General features: G+C 43.2%; 1 protein-coding gene across 2 annotated transcripts in view; it reads right to left on the bottom strand.

Annotated features, from left to right (window-relative positions):
- Positions 1-20,353, bottom strand: part of LOC133504532 (protein furry homolog) — a 61,392-nt gene that overhangs the window by 15,360 nt on the left and 25,679 nt on the right. For both annotated transcript variants that reach the window (XM_061826861.1, XM_061826862.1), the window contains exons 18-46: positions 19,035-19,272; positions 18,662-18,844; positions 18,502-18,588; positions 17,987-18,246; positions 17,369-17,558; positions 15,540-15,667; positions 15,233-15,290; positions 14,781-14,872; positions 14,534-14,706; positions 14,269-14,429; positions 13,297-13,407; positions 12,518-12,672; positions 12,099-12,198; positions 11,840-12,011; positions 11,208-11,467; positions 10,324-10,470; positions 9,974-10,145; positions 9,818-9,905; positions 9,449-9,531; positions 8,168-8,318; positions 7,603-7,706; positions 6,290-6,475; positions 4,379-4,568; positions 4,057-4,172; positions 3,773-3,960; positions 2,967-3,061; positions 2,279-2,859; positions 546-643; positions 54-224 (exon numbers count right to left, since the gene is read on the bottom strand). In XM_061826861.1, coding sequence (XP_061682845.1) covers positions 54-224; positions 546-643; positions 2,279-2,859; positions 2,967-3,061; positions 3,773-3,960; positions 4,057-4,172; positions 4,379-4,568; positions 6,290-6,475; positions 7,603-7,706; positions 8,168-8,318; positions 9,449-9,531; positions 9,818-9,905; positions 9,974-10,145; positions 10,324-10,470; positions 11,208-11,467; positions 11,840-12,011; positions 12,099-12,198; positions 12,518-12,672; positions 13,297-13,407; positions 14,269-14,429; positions 14,534-14,706; positions 14,781-14,872; positions 15,233-15,290; positions 15,540-15,667; positions 17,369-17,558; positions 17,987-18,246; positions 18,502-18,588; positions 18,662-18,844; positions 19,035-19,272 — 4,738 coding nt within the window. The remainder of the gene's footprint in view (positions 1-53; positions 225-545; positions 644-2,278; positions 2,860-2,966; positions 3,062-3,772; positions 3,961-4,056; positions 4,173-4,378; positions 4,569-6,289; positions 6,476-7,602; positions 7,707-8,167; positions 8,319-9,448; positions 9,532-9,817; positions 9,906-9,973; positions 10,146-10,323; positions 10,471-11,207; positions 11,468-11,839; positions 12,012-12,098; positions 12,199-12,517; positions 12,673-13,296; positions 13,408-14,268; positions 14,430-14,533; positions 14,707-14,780; positions 14,873-15,232; positions 15,291-15,539; positions 15,668-17,368; positions 17,559-17,986; positions 18,247-18,501; positions 18,589-18,661; positions 18,845-19,034; positions 19,273-20,353) is intronic.

Here is a 20,353-nt window from a genome sequence, read left to right as displayed (position 1 = left end):
TAAAGGCAAAGAAGCAACTTCAGTCAACTTAATCAACAAGATGATTCCCAGACCTCCACCATGTACGTGACCAGCCTGAGCGTGATGTCCGAAAAGGCCTCGTGGAGGTACCGGCACACCACGTTGACCCACGAGAAGCAGTTGCGGGTGTAGGAGCGCGTCTTGTAAAGAGTCATGACGTGAGCCAGGTTGGAGAGCTTGTCGTTCTTCTCGTCCAGGCACACCTAAAGACATACAACCACACGTGTGTTACTGGGGACCAGACATGAACACAGTCCTTAAATATTAGGAAAACAAAACATTAATGATTCAGCTAAAATGTATTGCCTATGAAAGTCTCTCACAAAGGTATGTAAAGTAATGACAAATGGTTTGGAAAAATGGAATATAGGTTACAAGTAAAAAAAGATATTTTTATACTAGCTTGATTAGTGTTCAAGATGCTGTAGAACTATGTACAGTTTTAACGACACTGGAAAAAATGAAGGAAAATTAACACATGGACAGAGTGATTCAATTTTATGAGTGGAACAGAGCAGCAAAACCTGAGCTATTCTCTCGGCGACATCCTGGCAGAAGTGTGTAGGGCCATCGAAATTCTGCACAAGGTGTGGGAGCAGGCAAAGGACGTTCAAGGGGAAACCTAATGGAGAAGGGGGAAAAAAAAAATCATCATAGTGGACATTTCGGAATGCAGTGAAGCCTGCGGGGGACACGATCCAGACCCTCCCGTAAAAACTGAAAATCCACGAAATGGAGAGAGCAGATGAAAACAATTTCTAAACACATCCACAAATGTGGTTGTCCTTTCCATGAGAGAGAGCATTATAAGAAGTTAGTACAGACTCTTATTTTATCTTATATCTCATCATACACTATCTTCCGCACTAACCTCTACCACGCTCCTATACACACTTTCTGCACTCTGAAATACCTTTTAAACATAGAGTAATGCACAGTAGTACAGCATACAATGCACGTTATTTCTTGTGGTATGTGTCAGTGTTTGTTTTTTTACAATTGTGATGTTTGATGTAAGGCGGCACGTTGGTTCAGCTGGTAAAGCGTTGGCCTCACAGTTCTGAGGTCCCGGGTTCAATCCCGGCCCCACCTGTGTGGCGTTTGCATGTTCGCCCCGTGCCTGCGTGGGTTTTCTCCGGGGACTCCGGTTTCCTCCCACATCCCAAAAACATGCAGCATTAATTGGACACTCTAAATTGCCCCTAGGTGTGATTGTGAGTGCGGCTGTTTGTCTCAAGGTGCCCTACGATTGGCTAGCAACCAATTCAGGGTCTACCCCGCCTCCTGCCCCATGACAGCTGGGATAGGTTCCAGCACTCCCCGTGGCCCTTGTGAGGATAAGCGGCTAAGAAAATGGATGGATGGATGTAATTTTGTGGCTGTGTGGGTGGGGGACACACACACAAATAAGTGGGGGGTTTGATTGGGGAGGGGGAAGTCCACAGACAAGCCGATTTTGTCAACACCAGACTGAAGTTTTGATGTAGTTTTCCATTTTCAGCTGCCAAAAGCACAGAAAAGCAAAAATAAAACAATGGAAGATTATTTTGTACATGGTCAACGTTTTATTCACCTAGGGGCAAGGTGTGATTGTGAGTGCGGCTATTTGGCTGGCAAACAGTTCAGGGTGTGCCCCGCCTCCTGCTTGTTGACAGCTGAGATAGGCTTAAGCACTTCCCGCGACCCTCGTGAGGATAAGCGGCATAGAACATGGATGGATGGACCTTTTTTGTATGGAAATTTTTGTTTTACCACACGCATAAATTGCACCATACTACCAAAATTATGTGATATGAAGAATTATGCACAATATCCATCCATCCATCCATTTTCAGAGCCTCTTATCCTCACAAAGGTTGCGGGAGTGCTGGAGTCAATCCCAGCTATCATCAGACAGAAGACAGGGTACACCCTGGACTGGTTACCAGCCAATCGCAGGGGCACATAGAAACAAACAACCATTCGCACTCACATTCCCACCGACGGGGAATTTGATGTTTGATAATTAGTGCATGATTTTGGGATGTGGGAGGAAACCGGATTGCCCGAAGAAAATCCACACGAGGCACGGGATTTGAAACCCAGTCCTCAGAAATGTGACGCCAATGCTCTACAGCTGCTCCACTGTGCCGCCCATCATGCACAATATGGACATGCTAAAACAAACAGCAATGCACTGAATCCGTAAACCCATTTAAAAAAAAGAATTGGTCATAAAATCTGTAATATAATAGGTGGATCCCTGGATCCCACGTACCGATGGCCAGGGAGGTGTCCACCACAGACACTCGCGAAACTGGCGTGAGGTGCCAGAAGAGCTTCAGCGTGAGGTCGGTGGTGGCTCCAGACGTGAATCCCTTGAGTAGCAGCTGCTGGAGCCCCGTGAAGCTGTTCCACTTCAGCTGGCCCTGCAGTTTCTCCAGCCTGTCGCGGTTCTCCTGCTTGTCCAGCGACACGTAAGCCAGCAACTTGTCAAGCAGCCTCAGCGCCATCTGGTACTCGAACTCAAAGTCAGACTCCATCAGCGACACGGCCACCCAGAAAACGGTGGCCAGTAGGTGACTGGGGTGGTTGACGTTGGACGAGTCTGAAACGTTGTCCTTGGAGGAGGACGGACTGCAGTTTTTCCCTGACGGGAGCTGCTGCTCGCACGCTTGGATGCGGTCGAGGGTGGCGCTGCGGGGCGGATCCGAGCACCTGTCGGTCTCGCCAAACTTCTTGGGCACGGAGGAGCTCCTCTGGTGCCGGCTGTGCTCTTCTCGGCGTCGGTTGATCTGGCCTGTGCTCTTCCTGTTGGACATCAGCTTCAACGTGCTGAGGAAATCCGGAGATGACGCTCTAGAGTAAAACATCATGTCGCGTTAATAACCCAAAATAGCCGTGTCTCTCTAACTTTGCATGAGCGGGTGGAGACCCTTCCGAGGAGACGTCAGGAGGGAACGAACCTGGTCAAGATGACCATGAGGTCGTTGTTCTTGAGGCACTCGGCCAAGTTGTCCACCACAGATTCCAGCGTGAGTAAGACTTCCATCACATAACCCTGCAAGAGGAAAAGTGAGATGTTGAAGGCATATATTTCTTAATTTTTTTTCCCAATATGCAGTACCTTCAGTTCACACATCACAATTTCACTTACTGTATTGATGTTTTGTGTGTGTGTGTGTCTGTCTTTTCTGAAAAAGGGTAAAGCCTAGCCCTGATATATTGGGGTTCATCTTCTCCATTTTTGTCTTTAAATATAAAATGTTAATTTTTTGTGGTTGGATAGGATTAGAAATGAGCTCATTAGAGGGACAGCCAAAGTTGGATGTTTTGGAGACAAGGTTAGAGAGTGAAGATTTCGATGGTTTGGACATGTCCAGAGGCGAGAGAGTGAGTGTGTTGGTAGAAGGGTGCTGAGGATGGAGCTGCCAGGCAAAAGAGCGAGAGGAAGACCAAAGAGAAGGTTTATGGATGTGGTGAGGGAAGACATGAGGGCAGTTGGGGTTAGAAAGGAAGATGCAGGAGATAAGCTAGATGGCAAAAGATGACACACTGTGGCGACCCCTAACGGGACAAGCCGAAAGGAAAAGAAGAAGATGTGGTGCTGCTCTGCGTGTTACAACAGCAGTTAGGTTGATAACTGGAAATTTCCATCAGCCTATCTTTGGTGGCATTACACTGCATGTTAGCATGAAGTTAGCAGACTTTTATTAGAAGAAATAATATGTTTTGGTTTGTCTTTTGTTTTATGTTTCTGGAACACACGCACCTGGACCTCCTCCCCGTGTTCCCCGACGACCTCCACCAGCCTGGAGAGCAAATCGGAGACAGAGTGCGCGTAAACGGGCTGGCGCAGGGCTCGGAAGACCTGGAAGGAGCGTCCGGCGTAGTGACGCGAGGAACTGCACAGGGCTGTGTGCAACGCCACGTCACTCAGCTGCTGCTCCAGGTGGGCGTCTATAGGGTGGGTTGCAATACATCAGAAATAATATTGGAAAAGCAATAAGTCCTATTAGCATTTGTCGGGTGTGCGGTTCAAAATGGAAGGCTTACCGGATTCTTTAAACACGGACACCACATGCCGCAGGAAGTTTGTCAGCTGGACAGTACTTTTTGAAACCTGATTCTTGGGGGAGATGTCTTCATGACACCACAGGGGTACACATGCTCTATGCAAAAAAAAAAAAACCACACAAAACCTTATATGTGTCAGCCATGTTGAAAGTGGCTAATCCATGAAATTACAGTAATTAATACATAAATGAATGTAATATCAATCTGCGGTTTCCACCACAAGATGGTGCAAAATCTACATGTCTCTTATTTTTGAGAACATTCTCAGCTCAGCTTCTTGACGTGAAGTTAACAGTGGTACCTGGTGGTTAAAAACTCAATGAGCTTCCCGGTCTTCTCGTCAGCGTTGGCAGGGGCCGCCAGCTCGTCGGAGATCTCGGGCAAGTTGCCGGAGCTCCCGCCCAGACTCAGACTGGATGACGTGGAGGAGGAACTCAGGCCGGAATCCGGCACGGGAGACGTCTGACACTCCCTCAGAAAGTCCAAACCCCCTGGGGCACAACAGAGGAAATGGCGCGCTGATAGCATCTGTCAAAGTGCGCATGCAGTACATACGTGCTTTAAATGTGCTGGGAAGGAATGAGAAGTAAAGTAAAGATGTAATTACTCACTAGCATGATGTGTTATTGTATCAAACTACTTTTAGCAATGTAAACACTCTGAAGAATCTAGATTGTCTTGACAATAGAAAAAAAGCTGATTCTTTAAAAATGTGTATTTCAATTGACTTTTTTTCTGACAACTTTTGCATTTGCTTTCTACATTTGTACTTTCTACTCCTTACTTTGTCTGGGTACTGTTTTCAGCCTTCATGGATGATGACATCATATTTTTAGTTTTTAAAGATGTAAAGAAACAGAGTTAAAGTCAACCACAGATGACATATTAATTGAGTGTTGGGGACTTGATCTGGAAAAAACAGCGACAGCAGTAACATGAAGAAACATGAGAGAACTACAAAGATTGAGATATTCCCCATTCACTTTTAAGGATTGTTTGAGGTTGTCGCCCGCAAGAATGATTTTTAGGAGAATACGTTGTGTCTTGTGGCAGCCAAAAACCACCAGCTATGCACATGCTGTATTTCAAGAACTATAATAGCGCCAGATGTTCTTTTGGGACCAAAAGGTCCACAATAGCTATACTGTCTGTGTTTTCAACTTCAATACACTTATACACAAGATTTCATATATACTGAGTGTGTGTGTGTGTGTGTATATATACACATTTTTTTTTTTAGTTCTGGTCCATGAACCTGTTCCAATTCTGTAAAAATACCTACTGGTATATGCTGTATCTCAAAATAAAGAGCCATACTTTTTACCAAAACATGCACAATACCAATTTTTACATGCATACACCGATGGGGCTCGAAATTAATGAATTTCAGGCTCTAACGGAAACGGGCTGACATTTGCCATCGTGGAGTTTTGTATGGCCAGCGGCATTTTTCATAAGCGCAGGGTTTGATTTTATTCTTGTTTGATAATTTTATCCTAACTTTCGATGACCTGCTTCGCTACAATACTATAAGAACAGTGTGCGAGTGCTTCTGTCACCTCTAGGGAAAAAAAAAAAAAAGCATTTGACCGCGTGGGGAACGGCGAAGCCAAAGCAGCACACTGGAGCTCAAACAGATGGCTCCACTTGGGGCAAGCGAGTAAAAATAGCCACATGGAATGCTTTAATCAAGACTTTTGAAATCCCGAGCGCTTCATATTGCTTTTGGAGAAAACTCCAAATATGTTCTCCCCGTGATAAGAGACTTCACTCATCCTGACAAGAATGTAAGCCATTCCCTTTCTTGATGTTAGTTTTCAATGCTGAAGTCCATCCATCCATTTTCTGAGCCGCATATCCTCACGTGGGCCGTGGAAGTGCTGGAGCCAATCCCAGCTGTCAAAGGGCAGGAGGCGGGGTACACCCTGAACTGATTGCCAGCCAATCGCAGGGCACATGGAGACAGACAAAAGTCGCACTCATAAACCCTAACCCAAAGGGCAATTTAATTTCTTCAATTAATGCATGTTTTTGGGATGTGGGAGGAAACCAGAGTGCCCGGAGAAAACCCACACAGGCACGGGGAGAACATGCAAAATCCACACAGCCCGGGCCGGTCCTCAAAACTGTGAGGCCAACACTCCAACCAGTTTCTCCACCATGCTGCCAATGCTGAAGTCTCCTTTTTATTTTCTTCTTGTCCTTCTTTTACCTGAAGTCATTAACTCGGGCTGTACGGCGGGCTGGCAAGTGAGGGTCTTGGGTCCGTTGAGCTGGCGTGTTTGCAGCAGAACCGAAGCGATTGCCTGGAAGTTGTGGCGGCTGGACAGCACGATGAGCAAGTGGAGGAGGAGACGCTTGCTGTGCTCGAATACCTCCGGACGATAGTGGTCCATGCCTGAGGATGACACAAACGGTGATCCTCATTTGTGAAATCAACCACTTGTGATTTTTTCTTTCTATTCCAATGTAACAAACAGCTGCGGTGTTCCCCCGCTATATCAGAGATTTATTTTCGTGGAAAGTATCTACTTCTGAATGTGACGGAAATCCCTGTTATATTGCAGAACATTACCTTGTAACATAAATTTTGCTATGTAACACTACGGTAATGTCTGGCCTATAAACCACGACTTTTTTCACACGCTTTCAACCCTGCAGATTATGCAGTGATGCGGCTAATTTGTGCGTTTTTTTTTTTTTCTAACGGCCGCAAGGGGGCACTCGAGCGGAAAAGGTATGAGTGACAACGGTGGAATACATGTGCAGAGGAAGTTACTTTTACCAGTATGTTTGTTTTTAACCAGCTCTGTTAGCCTGTTACTGCTGTGTTACTGCCACGTCTCAGTGATTTAGGGATGCTGTTTTTTAACCCGGCCTGTTAGTGCTGTCCTACCGTGTTGCTACTGTGTTTTTTTTTTTACCTAACGTGTTGTGGCTGTGTTAAGCTAAGCTAGGGTATTAAAACTTTGAAAACTCTTTCTGTGTACCGTCTTTCTTTGTAAATATCTTGTGTTTCAACGTGAGTTTCAATGTGGGACTTGCATCTTTTACACAGGTGTGGCTTATGTATGTACCACCTTTACAAATGTACTGGGTGAGGCTTATAATCAGGTGCGCTCTGTCGGCCGGAAATTACGATAAGTAAAATAATGACCAAGCGACTGCTTGTGACATAAAAGACTGAGTTGGGGCACTCATAAATGAAGGAATGTCAGTGTTGATACTTTTTCGTCTATATGTTCCCTGTGATTGGCTGGCAACCAGTCGAGGGTGCTTCCCCTCCCCCCCCCCCACGCCTCTCCACTAAAGTCAGCCTGGGTATGCTCCAGCATACCCGCAAACTCCAATGTAGATAAGTGGTATAGAAAATAGATGGTCTCCTTTCGCTGACCTCCATTTGACACGCACAGAAAACCACAGTACAACTTAGGCACAACTTAAAAATACAGCCTGTATCATACAAGTTACAATAATCACATAGTCGGGCTTTTGAGAAGACGACAAATTATAGCATAAATTTACCGAGGAATAAGGCGTGCAGCAGCAGCGGGAGGTGCAAGGCCCAGTCCTCCCTCACGCTGTGGTCCACCACCATCTCTGTCATGAATATGACTGCTATATTACACCTAGGGGGAGAAGCGGGTTAATTCAGCTAACGTGCATGATTTAATTTCCGGGACACCGCAGGAACGTAAATCTCAACCTCGGTATGCACTGAATCGTGTGTTTTGTGAAGTCAAAGATCATCTTACAAGTAAAGAAAATAAGATGGCCCCAAGGCACGTTTATGTACCTCTGTAGAAATAGAGCAATGTTTCCCAACTGTAGTGACATACTTTACATTGGAAAACAATCCTATAATCAAGCTCATCCCTCAATTTACTCATCGTGTATGTCAAATAAATTTTAAGCACCATAAAGTACTAAAGCAATATAGCAAACAAAAACAATTAGAGAATATGAAGAAATAAACTGGTACCATAAAGTAATCAATATGACACATAAAGTCCTGTTTATAAATTTCTGACCAATTAGGAGAAAGTGAATAATTTCCCGTGCCAACCCGGATGCTCAATACTGGACACACCTGTGCAGCGGACCTCTCGGGGTCAGGGTCTCGGGCAGGAAGTCCACCAGGGGAGCCCAGCAGCCGCCGTTGAGGGGCATGGGAAGAGGGTGGGGGTGGTTGCTTTCCATGACGACCATCAGCCAGTCAGCGTAAGGGGGCAATGGTTCACCTGAACAGTCAAATTGTCATTTGCTGAAAACCCACTCAAGCATGGCGGGACATGCAAACTCCACACAGGCGCAACTTCACAATTGTGAAGCGCATGTACTAAACAGTCGTCCACCATGCCACCTGGACTAAAAGATTATTTCTGTATACATCTGCTCATTATTTTGCTTCATCTGCTATTTGGGAACCCTTTCGATAAGATGGTTGAAATTTCAGTGAAAAATATTCACCAATAAGTCGCTACAGGGTAGAATTCAAAGGCATTCTCCAAGTCGACACGTTCAAATTACCATAAATGTTTCGCTTTGGCACTCCCGCGGCCCTTGTGAGGAAAAGCGGTTCAGAAAATCGATGGATAATTTCCATATGCACATAGCAATGTGTATTATTGTTTTGTATGATTGCTCATAAAATTCATCCTTCCATTTCCTGTAGCGCTTATCCTCACAAAGGGCACGGGGTTGGCGCCTACCCCAGCTGACTTCGGCTGAGACTGGGGTTGCTGTACACACTGAACTGGTCGACAGCCAGTTGCAGGGCTCATATTTAAAAAAAAAAAAAATGACCATTTGCACTCACATTCACAACTTTGCTTGTGCATCAATTTTTTATTGTTTTTGGCTGGGAGAAATTACCTTGTAGTGTGTCTCATACTGATGTCACCACAAATAAAAACAAACACGGTTCACTCGCCCTTTCCACTAAATTCCGAACTGGAGTCAATGAACGGGCAGACGGGATCGTGCCGTTCATACTCTTGGCATAATACCAGTAACTAACAAAGCAGCACCTCTACTAAACTTGGCAGGGGTGCAAAATTAGAGAGAGAGAACTTTTGGGGTTGCCACTCGAAAAACGGGCCATTTAAGGACAACTTGTTGGCATGAACTCCAAGCAGAAGGGTGTAACAAAACTGCGTTTGAGCCAATGAGAAAGGCCACGGGCTGAACAGATTGCTTTTCTGTCAGCGCCAGTTCTCAGAGAAGCATTTGCAGAGAGCCCCTGGACACAATGCGCTCATGCATTATCAATGACACCACGCCCGTCGCCATCTTCTTACCCTCTAGGCGCGCTCTCGCCAGATCGTGGCCAAATGATTGATGATGGCGAGAGGCAACGAAATACACTTACTCTTATCTTCGTCGTACGATCCTCCCGAGCTGTTGCTATAGCGCGATTCCAGACGGTGGTGAGCTTGCCTCACATGGCTGAGCCTAAGGATGGAGAGACATCAGTTACTCACTCGCGAGTCAATAATTGGGACAAATTTCCCAAAATGTGAGGATATGTCTCGTCTTCAGATCAACGACAGCCAAGACCAAATCTTCCAAAATATCAGAAAATAATCAGGTCGAATTTTAGCATTTGTTTTTAACATTTGCCTTCAGATTAAAGTCAGATTGGCAGAAAACGTCAAAAGGTTATCCTCATCCTCCAGGTTTTTCCACTGTACACGCAGCGATCCAAAATCTGACCAAATTTGATCATTTCCACTTTCACCTCTCGTCGTTGTCCTTTGCCTTGCTATCGTCTGCATCTGGGTACCCCTCCTGGCCTGCCACCACAGTATTGTTGCTTGATGTGGTTCCTGGGGGGGGGAGAGTCCCAACGTAAACACATTTTTGGGCGCTTTGTCGGTCGCCAACCCAGAAGTACCTGACGCGGCGGCGGTGACGGCCTTGCTTGTCGCAGTGAAGCGATAAAACGGCGGGCTGTCGCAGTGCTGCACCACGGGGTTGACCGGGTCCGTCTGCTGCAACTCCAATATCAACTCCTCCATGGTTTGCGTCGTGTTGTTTCGACACAGATAGATCACCACCTTCTTGATCTTAGCGCACAAGGGAAGATTGTTATCGAAAACAACGTGCTAAGGTAGGAAAAAAAAAGGAAACCTTTCATTTTCTTATACATCACGCTTGTAAAGGTTTTTAATAAAATGTAATAGTTTTTCAGTACTTGAATGAAAAATGGTGACATTGGTGAGGAGGGTCTAGAATTTATCTTACGAATGGCAGGAGGGCGGTGTCGCTGCTGACGCCGCACAGACTGATGAGAAACTGCAGCGCGGTTCGCAGGTTGTGGCTCCACTTTGTATTGCACACCAAAGCATTCCAGGCGTTTTCCATTTCGGATCCTGGTAAGTCATCTCCATACTGGGCAGAGGGAATTGAAAAAACAACAATGAAAATCATTTGCATAATTGTAGTCTGAAATAACTCAACCAAGGACTTTATTACTCTGTTTCTTTTAAAGTTCTGTCAAATGCTGGATAAGGTGTTCATATAAAAAAAAAACTTTTTCATGAAGTTTTGGCATAATATCCAGGATAGTAGTATGGCATCCCAGCAGTTTATCCCAATTCATCACTGCGCCCAAGCCGTATTTCAGTTTCAGGTGATTTCTTTTTGTGTTTTTACAGTTCACCGACAAGTCCACATTTAGATTTGTGTAGTGTATCCTCAGTGGAGAGACATAACGTGTAGCGCTGACTTCATCATTTTGATAATATAAAATATAATTATATATATATAAATATAAAGTGCAATGTTTAATTGGCTTTTGTTTTAAGGAACTCTAGGGCAAATACAGAAAAACACCACCCCTAATGTTGAACCTTGTGGAACCCCACATCTGCTGTCATTTAACAACATACCCAACAAGTTCTATATTTCTTTACCAACTAACCTTTCTATTCCCATAGTCCCTAGCTGCAAGTTTTATTACCTACCTAGCTAGACCCACCTACACCTATGTTTAGGTGTAACTACACCTACGTACATTTATCTGTTTTTATATAATCTCACCATATCACAGGAATGTATCCGCTCGCGATAAATGAGGAGTCTGTTTTCTTAGCTTTTTATGACACACGCACACGAGATGAATTTACCTTGGCAGTCATGTACATGAGGTTGTTGAGCACCATAGACGTGGCTTGCAGGGAGCCCCAGCCGGTTCCTTTCAGATGCTGCTGGGCAGAGGTGGAGCTACGCCCCCGTATAGAGGAGTCGTAGTCGAAAGAAGACAACGTGAAGGCCGGGAGCAGCAGGCCGCTATCAACCAGCTCTATGTTTCTGAGCCAGGGCAGGAGATAGGTCAGCATGATCTGCCTCCCGTTGGGGTGGGTGGCCGGGAACCTCTGGCTAACCTCTAAAGCAAGCACATAAATAAATCCTCAGGAGAACATCGCACTCCCATCCGAGCAAGCAGCATGTGGTGCAAGGAGGGTGGGGGGGCAAACTTTGGTGCTGAAGGGCCACATTTGATACTTCAAATCAGACTGAATGGCAGGGTCATACGTTAGATGAGGTAACAAAAATAAGAATTCAAAATCTGTTATTAAAGTAACGTGATACTGTTTTTTTTAAAATAATAATCCGTGCTTGAACAATTATTTGATAAAATACATGTTGAATGTATATGTCATTGTGAATTTATTTCACAGTTTATTCCAAGTCAGTAAGTGTTACAACAGTTAACGATTTGTAGCACACAAACATGCAAATAGGTTTTTTCCAGCACCTGAAAAAAGAGGGAGCGTGAGTTCGGGGTACATCCTGGCCAGTTGGCTGGAGAGTTGAGGGAGGGAAATGCTGTAGAGAGGCGGCAACGGCGCGTGAGTGCCGTAAAGGATGCTGTTGGGCTTCTGCCCAACAATTTTCTTGGAGAACACAAACAGGCTCGCCTCGAGAATCTGCTCCAAAACAAACGGGAGAGTGCACTCGTCACACAGGTTTCAAACCAAGGACGCTTTGTGAAAGTGCGCGTGTTTTCATCTCACTTGCATCAGTTGCATAGAAATCTCATAAATCTCTCTGTTGGCTTCTGACGCCTTGAAGAGGACCAGATTGAGCAGTGTTACTAAATCGCTTGGGTAGCTTCTGGAAGTGTCCAAAAGGAAAAAAAAACCATAAATTCAAATATGCATGTTTGAAAGAAGATAAACAGCCCTTAGCGAGAAGGAAAAAAAAAAAAAGCATTGTCAGTAAAAGTACAGATTATTTTCACCCGTGGAGGCAGCACTTCGTCACCATTGCTGTCAAATGACACTTTTCAATTAGTCTACAAGGTCTGTGCATATCAGGGATTGTTTTCTAGTTGACCTTTTACTGTCAGAGCTGTATTGCCACTCAGAAGTGTGACGTCATGATGAAAAGGTCTATACCGGCCGTCAGTTTTAATCAGAATGTTTCCTGGTACCTGCTGCCGCACACCGTCGCAATGGCTTTGAAGCAACCTGAGGCCAGCTGGGAGGAGCCCGTGTAGCAGCGATCCACAGCCCAGTTGAAGAGGTTGACCTGGTCGGCGTTGAGCTCCAGGAGCAGGATGACCACTTCGCATCCCAGCTGGTGCACCTGAGTTACCATGAGAAGTTAAATTAGGGCTTTTCAAATCGTTTTGGATCCAGGGACAAATTACAGGGGAGCCCTTCACACCAGTTAAACAACTAAATGCTGCAGAGATGAAATAGTTGCCTATTTTTGAGAAAAAAAAAAACAATGTTATGATAAACTAAGAACGTTTAATATTATGAAGATAAAGTGTAAAAAATGTCCCTTTTGTATTTGAAAAAATTTGAATTTAATTCCTGAAAAATGATGACTTTTGATTAAAAAAAAACAACAATAAATGGAATTTATTCCTGAAATAATACACCTTAAAAAAAGAGGAATTGCTTTGTTTCTTTTCTTATACTGGAACAATGTTATTTTCAAAGAATGTATAAATACAACTTAGGGAGCTATGCTATTAGGCTAATGACATGGAGTTATGGTCTTTTTCTTTTTTTTTTTTAATCGCACCTTTTTATATTACAACAGGAATTTATTGAACGGCCCACAGTTTGAGAACCCCCGTTTTAAATTTAAAGTTTTTTTTTTTTGTTTTTTTTTTACTGTTTCCACAAACACTGCTGTGACATATTTTGAGACAAAACAAGTTTCAGAGTAAGCGTCGCCGTGAAGGTAAACATCGTGTACCCGCTGGTCCTGACAGGCTAGAATGTTGTCCAGCCACTTGTAGAGGTAGCCGTCTGGAGAGAGGCCCACGTTATCGAAGACCGGGCCGCAGCACAGCACGGCAGACATGGCCTGCAAAAACCCACAGACATATTCATATTCATTTCACTGGTCTTCATTTTGGGGAGTTGAACCCAACCTAAATTGAGATTTGAAACGAGGCACACGCTCAAGTAAACTCATTGAAGCACTCACATTCACATCTAAATTCAATTGTAGAAAAAATATTCAGTGTCTGAATATTAACAAAGCATGGAAATAAAGACGGGGAACTGTCCTGAATGATTTAATTCTAATTTATTGCACATAAAAGTTAAATAAAATTCTGCAAGAATGTTTAAAAACAAACAATTCTAGAAATGTAAACGCTGATACAGGATGAATTTTGTTACCAAATGTGGTTCCACACCTCATAAAGACTTGAAGTATTAGAATAAACTAGAGTTATAAGCAGGGCTAAATTCAGAATGACTCATCTTTTTTTTTTACTTAATTCTCTCTCTTCAGCCCAAGAAAATCAACCCACTTGCTTACTTGTATTGTTTTTTAATAAAAAAAACAAGCCCTATATGTGCAGAAATAAAGTGGTTAGCTAATTACTCCGTGTTGTGACAAGCCTGAAGTCACAACAAAAACAATTGTTCGCTTGAGGTTTTTCCTTTAAGGGGCGTGGCCAAGGGAATGTGAAATATGGATGTGAGTTTTGGCCCAACGAGGCTTCTTGTGAGTGTTGTCAATTTGGGTTAAATTATTATTTTTTTTCCCCGATCAATTTGTGTTTGTGTGTTTGACATTTTGTATTGTTCAATAAACCGCTACAAGTGCCTGGGCCACATGCAAGAGCATAACAGTACCTTGACTGCTCAATTTGTGTGCGCAAATATCATAAAACAGAGACAAAAAAAAAAAAAAGCTACCGTTGTATGTTTTTACCTTCAAGGCACAGTACTGGTAGCGTGTGATCTGGTGATTCCTGTCACTGTAGCGGTCCAAAGGGGTGAACATGATGCTGAAGGGCCCCGCCCACTGACTGAAGAGGATGAAGAGATGATGTCGGAGGCTCTGCTGCGGGAACAGGAAGCGCCTGTGGTGCACTGAGGAGGGAATAAAAAATGTCATTAAATTAGCAAAAAATCAGCAGTGTTTACATCATCCTATACACTGAAAAACTCAGATTCAGTTTTCCCGTCATCACTACCTGGCACACACTGGATGAGGTTGGCCACCATGGCGCTGAAGTGAGCCCGGATGTCTTTGAGGGTTTCGGCGTCTTTGTCGTTTTCGGCTTCCAGGAGCATGCGCGTCAGGTCAACGTACTCCAGGAAGAGGGCGCCCAGGGCGAGGGTGTCGCGCTCAAGAGCCCCGTTTGTACTGCGTGAAAGAAGTCCGACAACGTGACGGTCATAACAGGGCTTTGATGTTTCGGTGTTGAGATTCCCAGCAACCTGTCACTGATGACGCCCGCGTCTGCCAGAAGCTCGAAGATGCGCAACAACTGAAGTCGCAGAAGGTCCCGACGCTCGCGCCGCTTCTTGTTCTGGAGGAATTAAACAGAATTTTATTGATTTCCTAATCAGCCTACAAACTTAATCTTCTCATATACTGTATCAAATCAATTTTCACAATTCAAATGAATTGAAATGGTATGAATCTCTTCCAGCCCCTGAAAATATGCTATTATTTAAAAAAAAAAATAGCACTGCATTGCAAAATATGAAAACAAAATAAAACATGAGGCACACCTTAGGGGATCCAATACAAGAGCTGACCAAAAAAATATTCAGTTATTCAGTTTGGATTGACACATTCAGAGAGTCATTTATTTAAAAATATATTACTTGTCATATTGTTGTGGTTTAAGTGCAGTTTTTAATTGCTGGAAATCATATCAACCCACCTCAGGTCTTCTTTCCAGTGCTTCTTTCATTAACGGATGCAGCTCTTCAACAAGTTCCCTAAATCCGGACAGACAACAACAGTCATTGTCAATCAAATGGCTACAAAGACAAGACTTTAAACTATATTTAAGATATAATATATATATTCTTAGAGGGCATTTCAGATACGACGGTGAATACTAACAAAGCATCATGATAATCCTCTGCTTAGCCCACAGGAATGCAGGTCAGTGTACTTTCTTTACATTGCGCTCTGACTTGGAGTGTACGGTCGTAAAAAGGGTGATGAAAAACTCTGCGAAATACCTGAAGACGAGGGCGTTGCTGCGGCCAAAGCCCAGAACTAAGGCCTCTGTGAGTTCCACACTCTCTGCTCTCATGAGGGGAACCAAGTGCTTGAGGAGCCAAGCCACGGACGGGCAGCCTGGGACAACCTGAGACATTGAAAAACTGCTTTCGTTAAAAGTTCACATGGCATTGAAATGTATTATTACATAAATCTGACATGACCTTTATTTAGAACAAAATTTGTACTGAATCAGTATCACTGTGCCTTCTAGACTTTCCCATTTCAACCTAAAAAAGTTGGATTTTCCAGTGAACTTCATATTCATTGTATTGAGTAGATATTACTCTGTTAGAAATGTTAGCAATGTATTTTTTGTTTTTGCAAACAAGAAAAGCTAAATATCTGAGCTTGATGATGGTGTGGACATTTATGGCTAATGTTAGCATTGAACAAGCATATGGCAGACCTTGACTTAGCAACAAGATTCAGTTAGCAGGCTGTCTGTGTACATTTTGACAAGTATACTGTAGAGTATTTCACGTTTCTGCAAGATTTTTACATCAATGAATATTTATCTGTAACAGAGTGTGAATAGCCAGTTACTACATAATGACAGGGTGGACAGCAGTTACAGGAACACATGCAAAATCTTCGATATGGTGATTTTGCAAACAAGAAAAGCTAAATATCTGAGCTTGATGATGGTGTGGACATTTATGGCTAATGTTAACATTGAACAAGCACATGGCAGACCTAGACTTAGCAACAAGATTCAGTTAGCAGGCTGTCTGTGTACATTTTGACAAGTATACTGTAGAGTATTTCACGTTTCTGCAAGATTTTTACATCAATGAATATTTATCTGTAACAGAGTGTGAATAGCCAGTTACTACATAATGACAGGGTGGACAGCAGTTACAGGAACACATGCAAAATCTTCGATATGGTGATAAAAATAGAATGAACGCTACCTAAATGACTTGTTTGAGCAAAGAATACTATTTAAAAGACAAATTGTTTCAGTGTTTTTAAAAGAATTGATTGCAAATATTGTAGTTGTTAGAACAGTAAAGGGAATGTTTCAAAATCACATCCATCCAATGAAAAAAGTATAAAATGTAGGAAACAGATTTTAACGAGAAATATTTGTGTATCAGTATGCCAATGTTTGAGTATAATAAGACATTAAGCATTTCATTATTCTGCTACATTTTCACAACTTTGTGATTTTGACACCAAAGGCAATTTTTGCGATACTGACCTTATTAAAAAAGGTGTTAAGTCCTTTTTTCAAGAATATAAGTTGTATTATTTTTTAATAATATAGTTCTAATTTTTTTTTAACAACTTTCAACATAAAGTTGGAATCCACTTGCTAAAATGTGATTTTCTTCTTTGTTAAACTGATTTTAAAATACTATTCTATCTTGGAATAATGCAAAGCAAATGTATTTATGTTGTACATTTCCTACACAAGGTAACTCAACGACCTTTGCATAATGAAAAGTATTTAAAAAGTAATGACAAAGTAAATTAAATACAGCTTAAAACATTAAAAAACAAAATCGTGGAAGTTGTTGATGTTAATGATGGGGAAAAAAAGGTTTAAAAAGCCTGTTTGGCAGAAAGAAAATCAGAGGAGGGAAAATAAACCAAAATTTGTGACTAATATCATAATTTTTTTTCTGTAGCAAATGGTGAAAAAAATAGTTGATTGAAAATGGAAGCAATCAAGAGATTTTATTTTGAGGCCATATCTCTCACCCCCATTCATACCACGTCTCTGTTCAGGACATGTAACTGATACTGTCACATTTGATACTGTACGTAAAGTGCCATCCTCTACCTTATTGTCGCAGCCCGCGGCGCCGTCGGGCGTGGCCGTGGCGATCTCGGGTGTCGACGCTCTCAGGTGACCTGCGCTCATCACGCTGGGCTTGGCCACCCCGAAGCAAAGGATCAAGTAGTTCCGCCACAGGGTCACATAGTTGTCTGCGCTGCCCGAGGTGCTGGTCTTCTTTGCGTTCACCGGGTTACTGGAAAGTCACGGTTATTTAGAACTCTTGAGTTTGATATAAGATAGCTGCACTTCCATAAAACAGTCAGGGAAGTGTATTCAGTACACTGCCGACAAGGCGATCAGGACTGGGATACAACAACGTGTGCCTGAAACGTTCCAGGAGTCACAAAAGATTTGCAGTGTTTGAAACCCAAGCTACAAACTAATAATTTTCCCCACACGATCAACTGGCGTGTCTACAAAGAGATCTTGCGGCATTTGCCTCGTTTAGTGTGCGTGACAACTCACGGTTGCTTCACCAGGACAACGCATCTGCTCACAGATCTCAACGCCAATTATTGAACGAGTGAAATTAGAGTTAAAATGTGCATTTGAATTTTTTTATTGTGCTTTTTTTTGTTCATTAGTAGTTACATGCTGATTGATTGACTGAAGGTCTCTCACTTGGGGTCGACAACGGGCATGAGCATCTGCATCCGTGCGAAGGCGTAGGGCCACGCGTAGCCGAGGGCTGAGGGGCAGTGCTTGGGCAGGTGGTCCTGTCGCAGGAGGCTGTACATGCACAGCACCCACGGGTCCTTAACCGTCTGCGCCAAGATCCAGGCGTGCGACGGACTCCGGATGTCGTAGAGGCTGTTGACCAGCTTGGCGCTCCACTCGACGAGCCACTGGAGGTCTACGTGGGGGCCAGCGGATGTGTTGGCCTGGGAAAAAAAAAAACCAAGAGCTAGCCACAGCTTCTCACACACCTCCGGCAAGAATGAACTGCCGAACTGCATGGAACATGAAACCATTGTAAAAGACAATAACATGATGAAAAAAAATCATTTATCAAAGAAGAATTAGTGTTAAAATTCATTCAAAACCCATTCCTAGAGTTAGCCCACTCTTCTTCTCAATGGCTCACTAAAGGGTCTGGTGGGGATTTGGAGTTCATGTCTAAGCCTCACAGAACTCACTGTGTCAGACACCGCAACGTTGAAGAAGCTGTCGAAGATCACTGGACTGAGCTGGTCCATGATCTCGATCATTGCTTTGTCATCATCCTGCATAGGAAAACCCAAAGTTGTAAACTTAACTAAAATACATGGTCCGTCACCTTGCCGGTTCAGACATCACCTCAGACTGCCCGACGACGGAGAAGAGGCTGCGGATCTCCTTGAGGATGGCGACGGCGAGCCTTCGCGTGCTGAGTTGACAGGAGCAGAGCAGCACAAGACCCAGACCCTCCACGGCGTGCAACACAGCGGAGTGAGGCCCTCGCTCGGCCGCCGTCTTCGCGTTGGAGCTTGTCTCCAGCAGCTTATTGATGACAGAAATGGTGGTTTGGAGATTATGCTGATATCAACAGATATTGTAAGCGGCAGAGATGGGAGTAAATGGTAAATCTCAGATTTTAAGCTTCAAGTTTCAAGAAAGTCAACCAAATCAAGCCCCCACTTTGTCGTGTAACTCAAGTCCCCTGCCTCTGGTAATTAGGATTGTTACGCACCTCAGCAGTGTGTATCTTCCCCACAGTTGCTTCCGTCAGTTTCCATTGGGCGAGCAGCTGAAGCAGCAGCTTGAGCGACGCATCCAATAGCCCCTGGTGGGTGTCATGGACCTCACGTAGCACAAAGCCAGTGAACCCGAACAGCACGTCATCGCGCCAATCCGAGAAGTCCACCAGCAGACTTTGCAAAGAGTTCTGAGCGATGAGTCGGAGTTCGTCATCCATGTGAATCGTCAGTCTAGAGGACAGAGAACAGACATTTCTAGACAGGTGAGACCTCCACCAATAAATTACCATCTTTAGTTAACATTCGATTTCCTGGACAGTGCTGTTTTGAGTTTGAAGTGGACTGATGACCCTAATCAGCACCAAAATTGCTTAATCCTGCATTTGCAATTCGAAAATATTTGGGCAATGAACAAACCCGCAAACTAATGACCAATAAACTAACCAACCAATGAACCATCTAACTAAAAAAAATGAAATAAATAACACACCAATGAAATAACTAACCAAACCAACCAACCAGTTAATGAAACCAACCAATAAACTAATCACTGAAACAAGACCATAACAACCAACCAACCAACCAACCAACCAACCAACCAACCAACCAACCAACCAACCAACCAACCAACCAACCAACCAACCAACAAACAAACCAATGGTACAACAAACAAAGCAACAAGACAATAAACTAAGAAAACAACTAACCAATGAACGAGCCAGCAACCAACCAACGAACAAATTAATAAAAACAAAACCACCAGCAAACAAACCAATGAACTAAACTAACGACTGAACTGAAAAAAACAACAAATGAACAAATCGATTAATCAAATCAATTAATCAACAACAAACAAACAACCAACAAACCGACTTATGAACGAAGCAACTAAGTTACAATCTAACAAACTATGAATCGGAGCTCTCTATGTTGCCTGATATGCAGTGCTAGTAGGCTAACCAACTTCACAAAGAATGTCACTAGTCATATAAAAAGCTTTGTATAATAAATTCATAATTCATAAAAATAAGTAACATAATATCTTGAATAATGAATAACACTAAGCTAACGGAACAAAAATGATACAACACCGATCCTTTATTTTTTTTTTTAAGTTAGCATACTACTTACTTCCTAGATCAAGGACAAGGGGGAGGGTCTATGCCATTTTGATTTTGCAGTGGACTGTGCCATTCATGCCCTTTGTAACTCAGAAAACCAACTAACCAACAGGTTGGTTTAAAATGAAGCCACTTCCAATACATTCAAGTAATTATATTGAAATTGATCAAAGAAATAAAACAATAATTTG

The sequence above is a fragment of the Syngnathoides biaculeatus genome, chromosome 8, assembly GCF_019802595.1.
Source record: "Syngnathoides biaculeatus isolate LvHL_M chromosome 8, ASM1980259v1, whole genome shotgun sequence".
NCBI lineage: Eukaryota > Metazoa > Chordata > Actinopteri > Syngnathiformes > Syngnathidae > Syngnathoides > Syngnathoides biaculeatus.
This window is presented reverse-complemented; position numbering and strand designations above follow the sequence as displayed.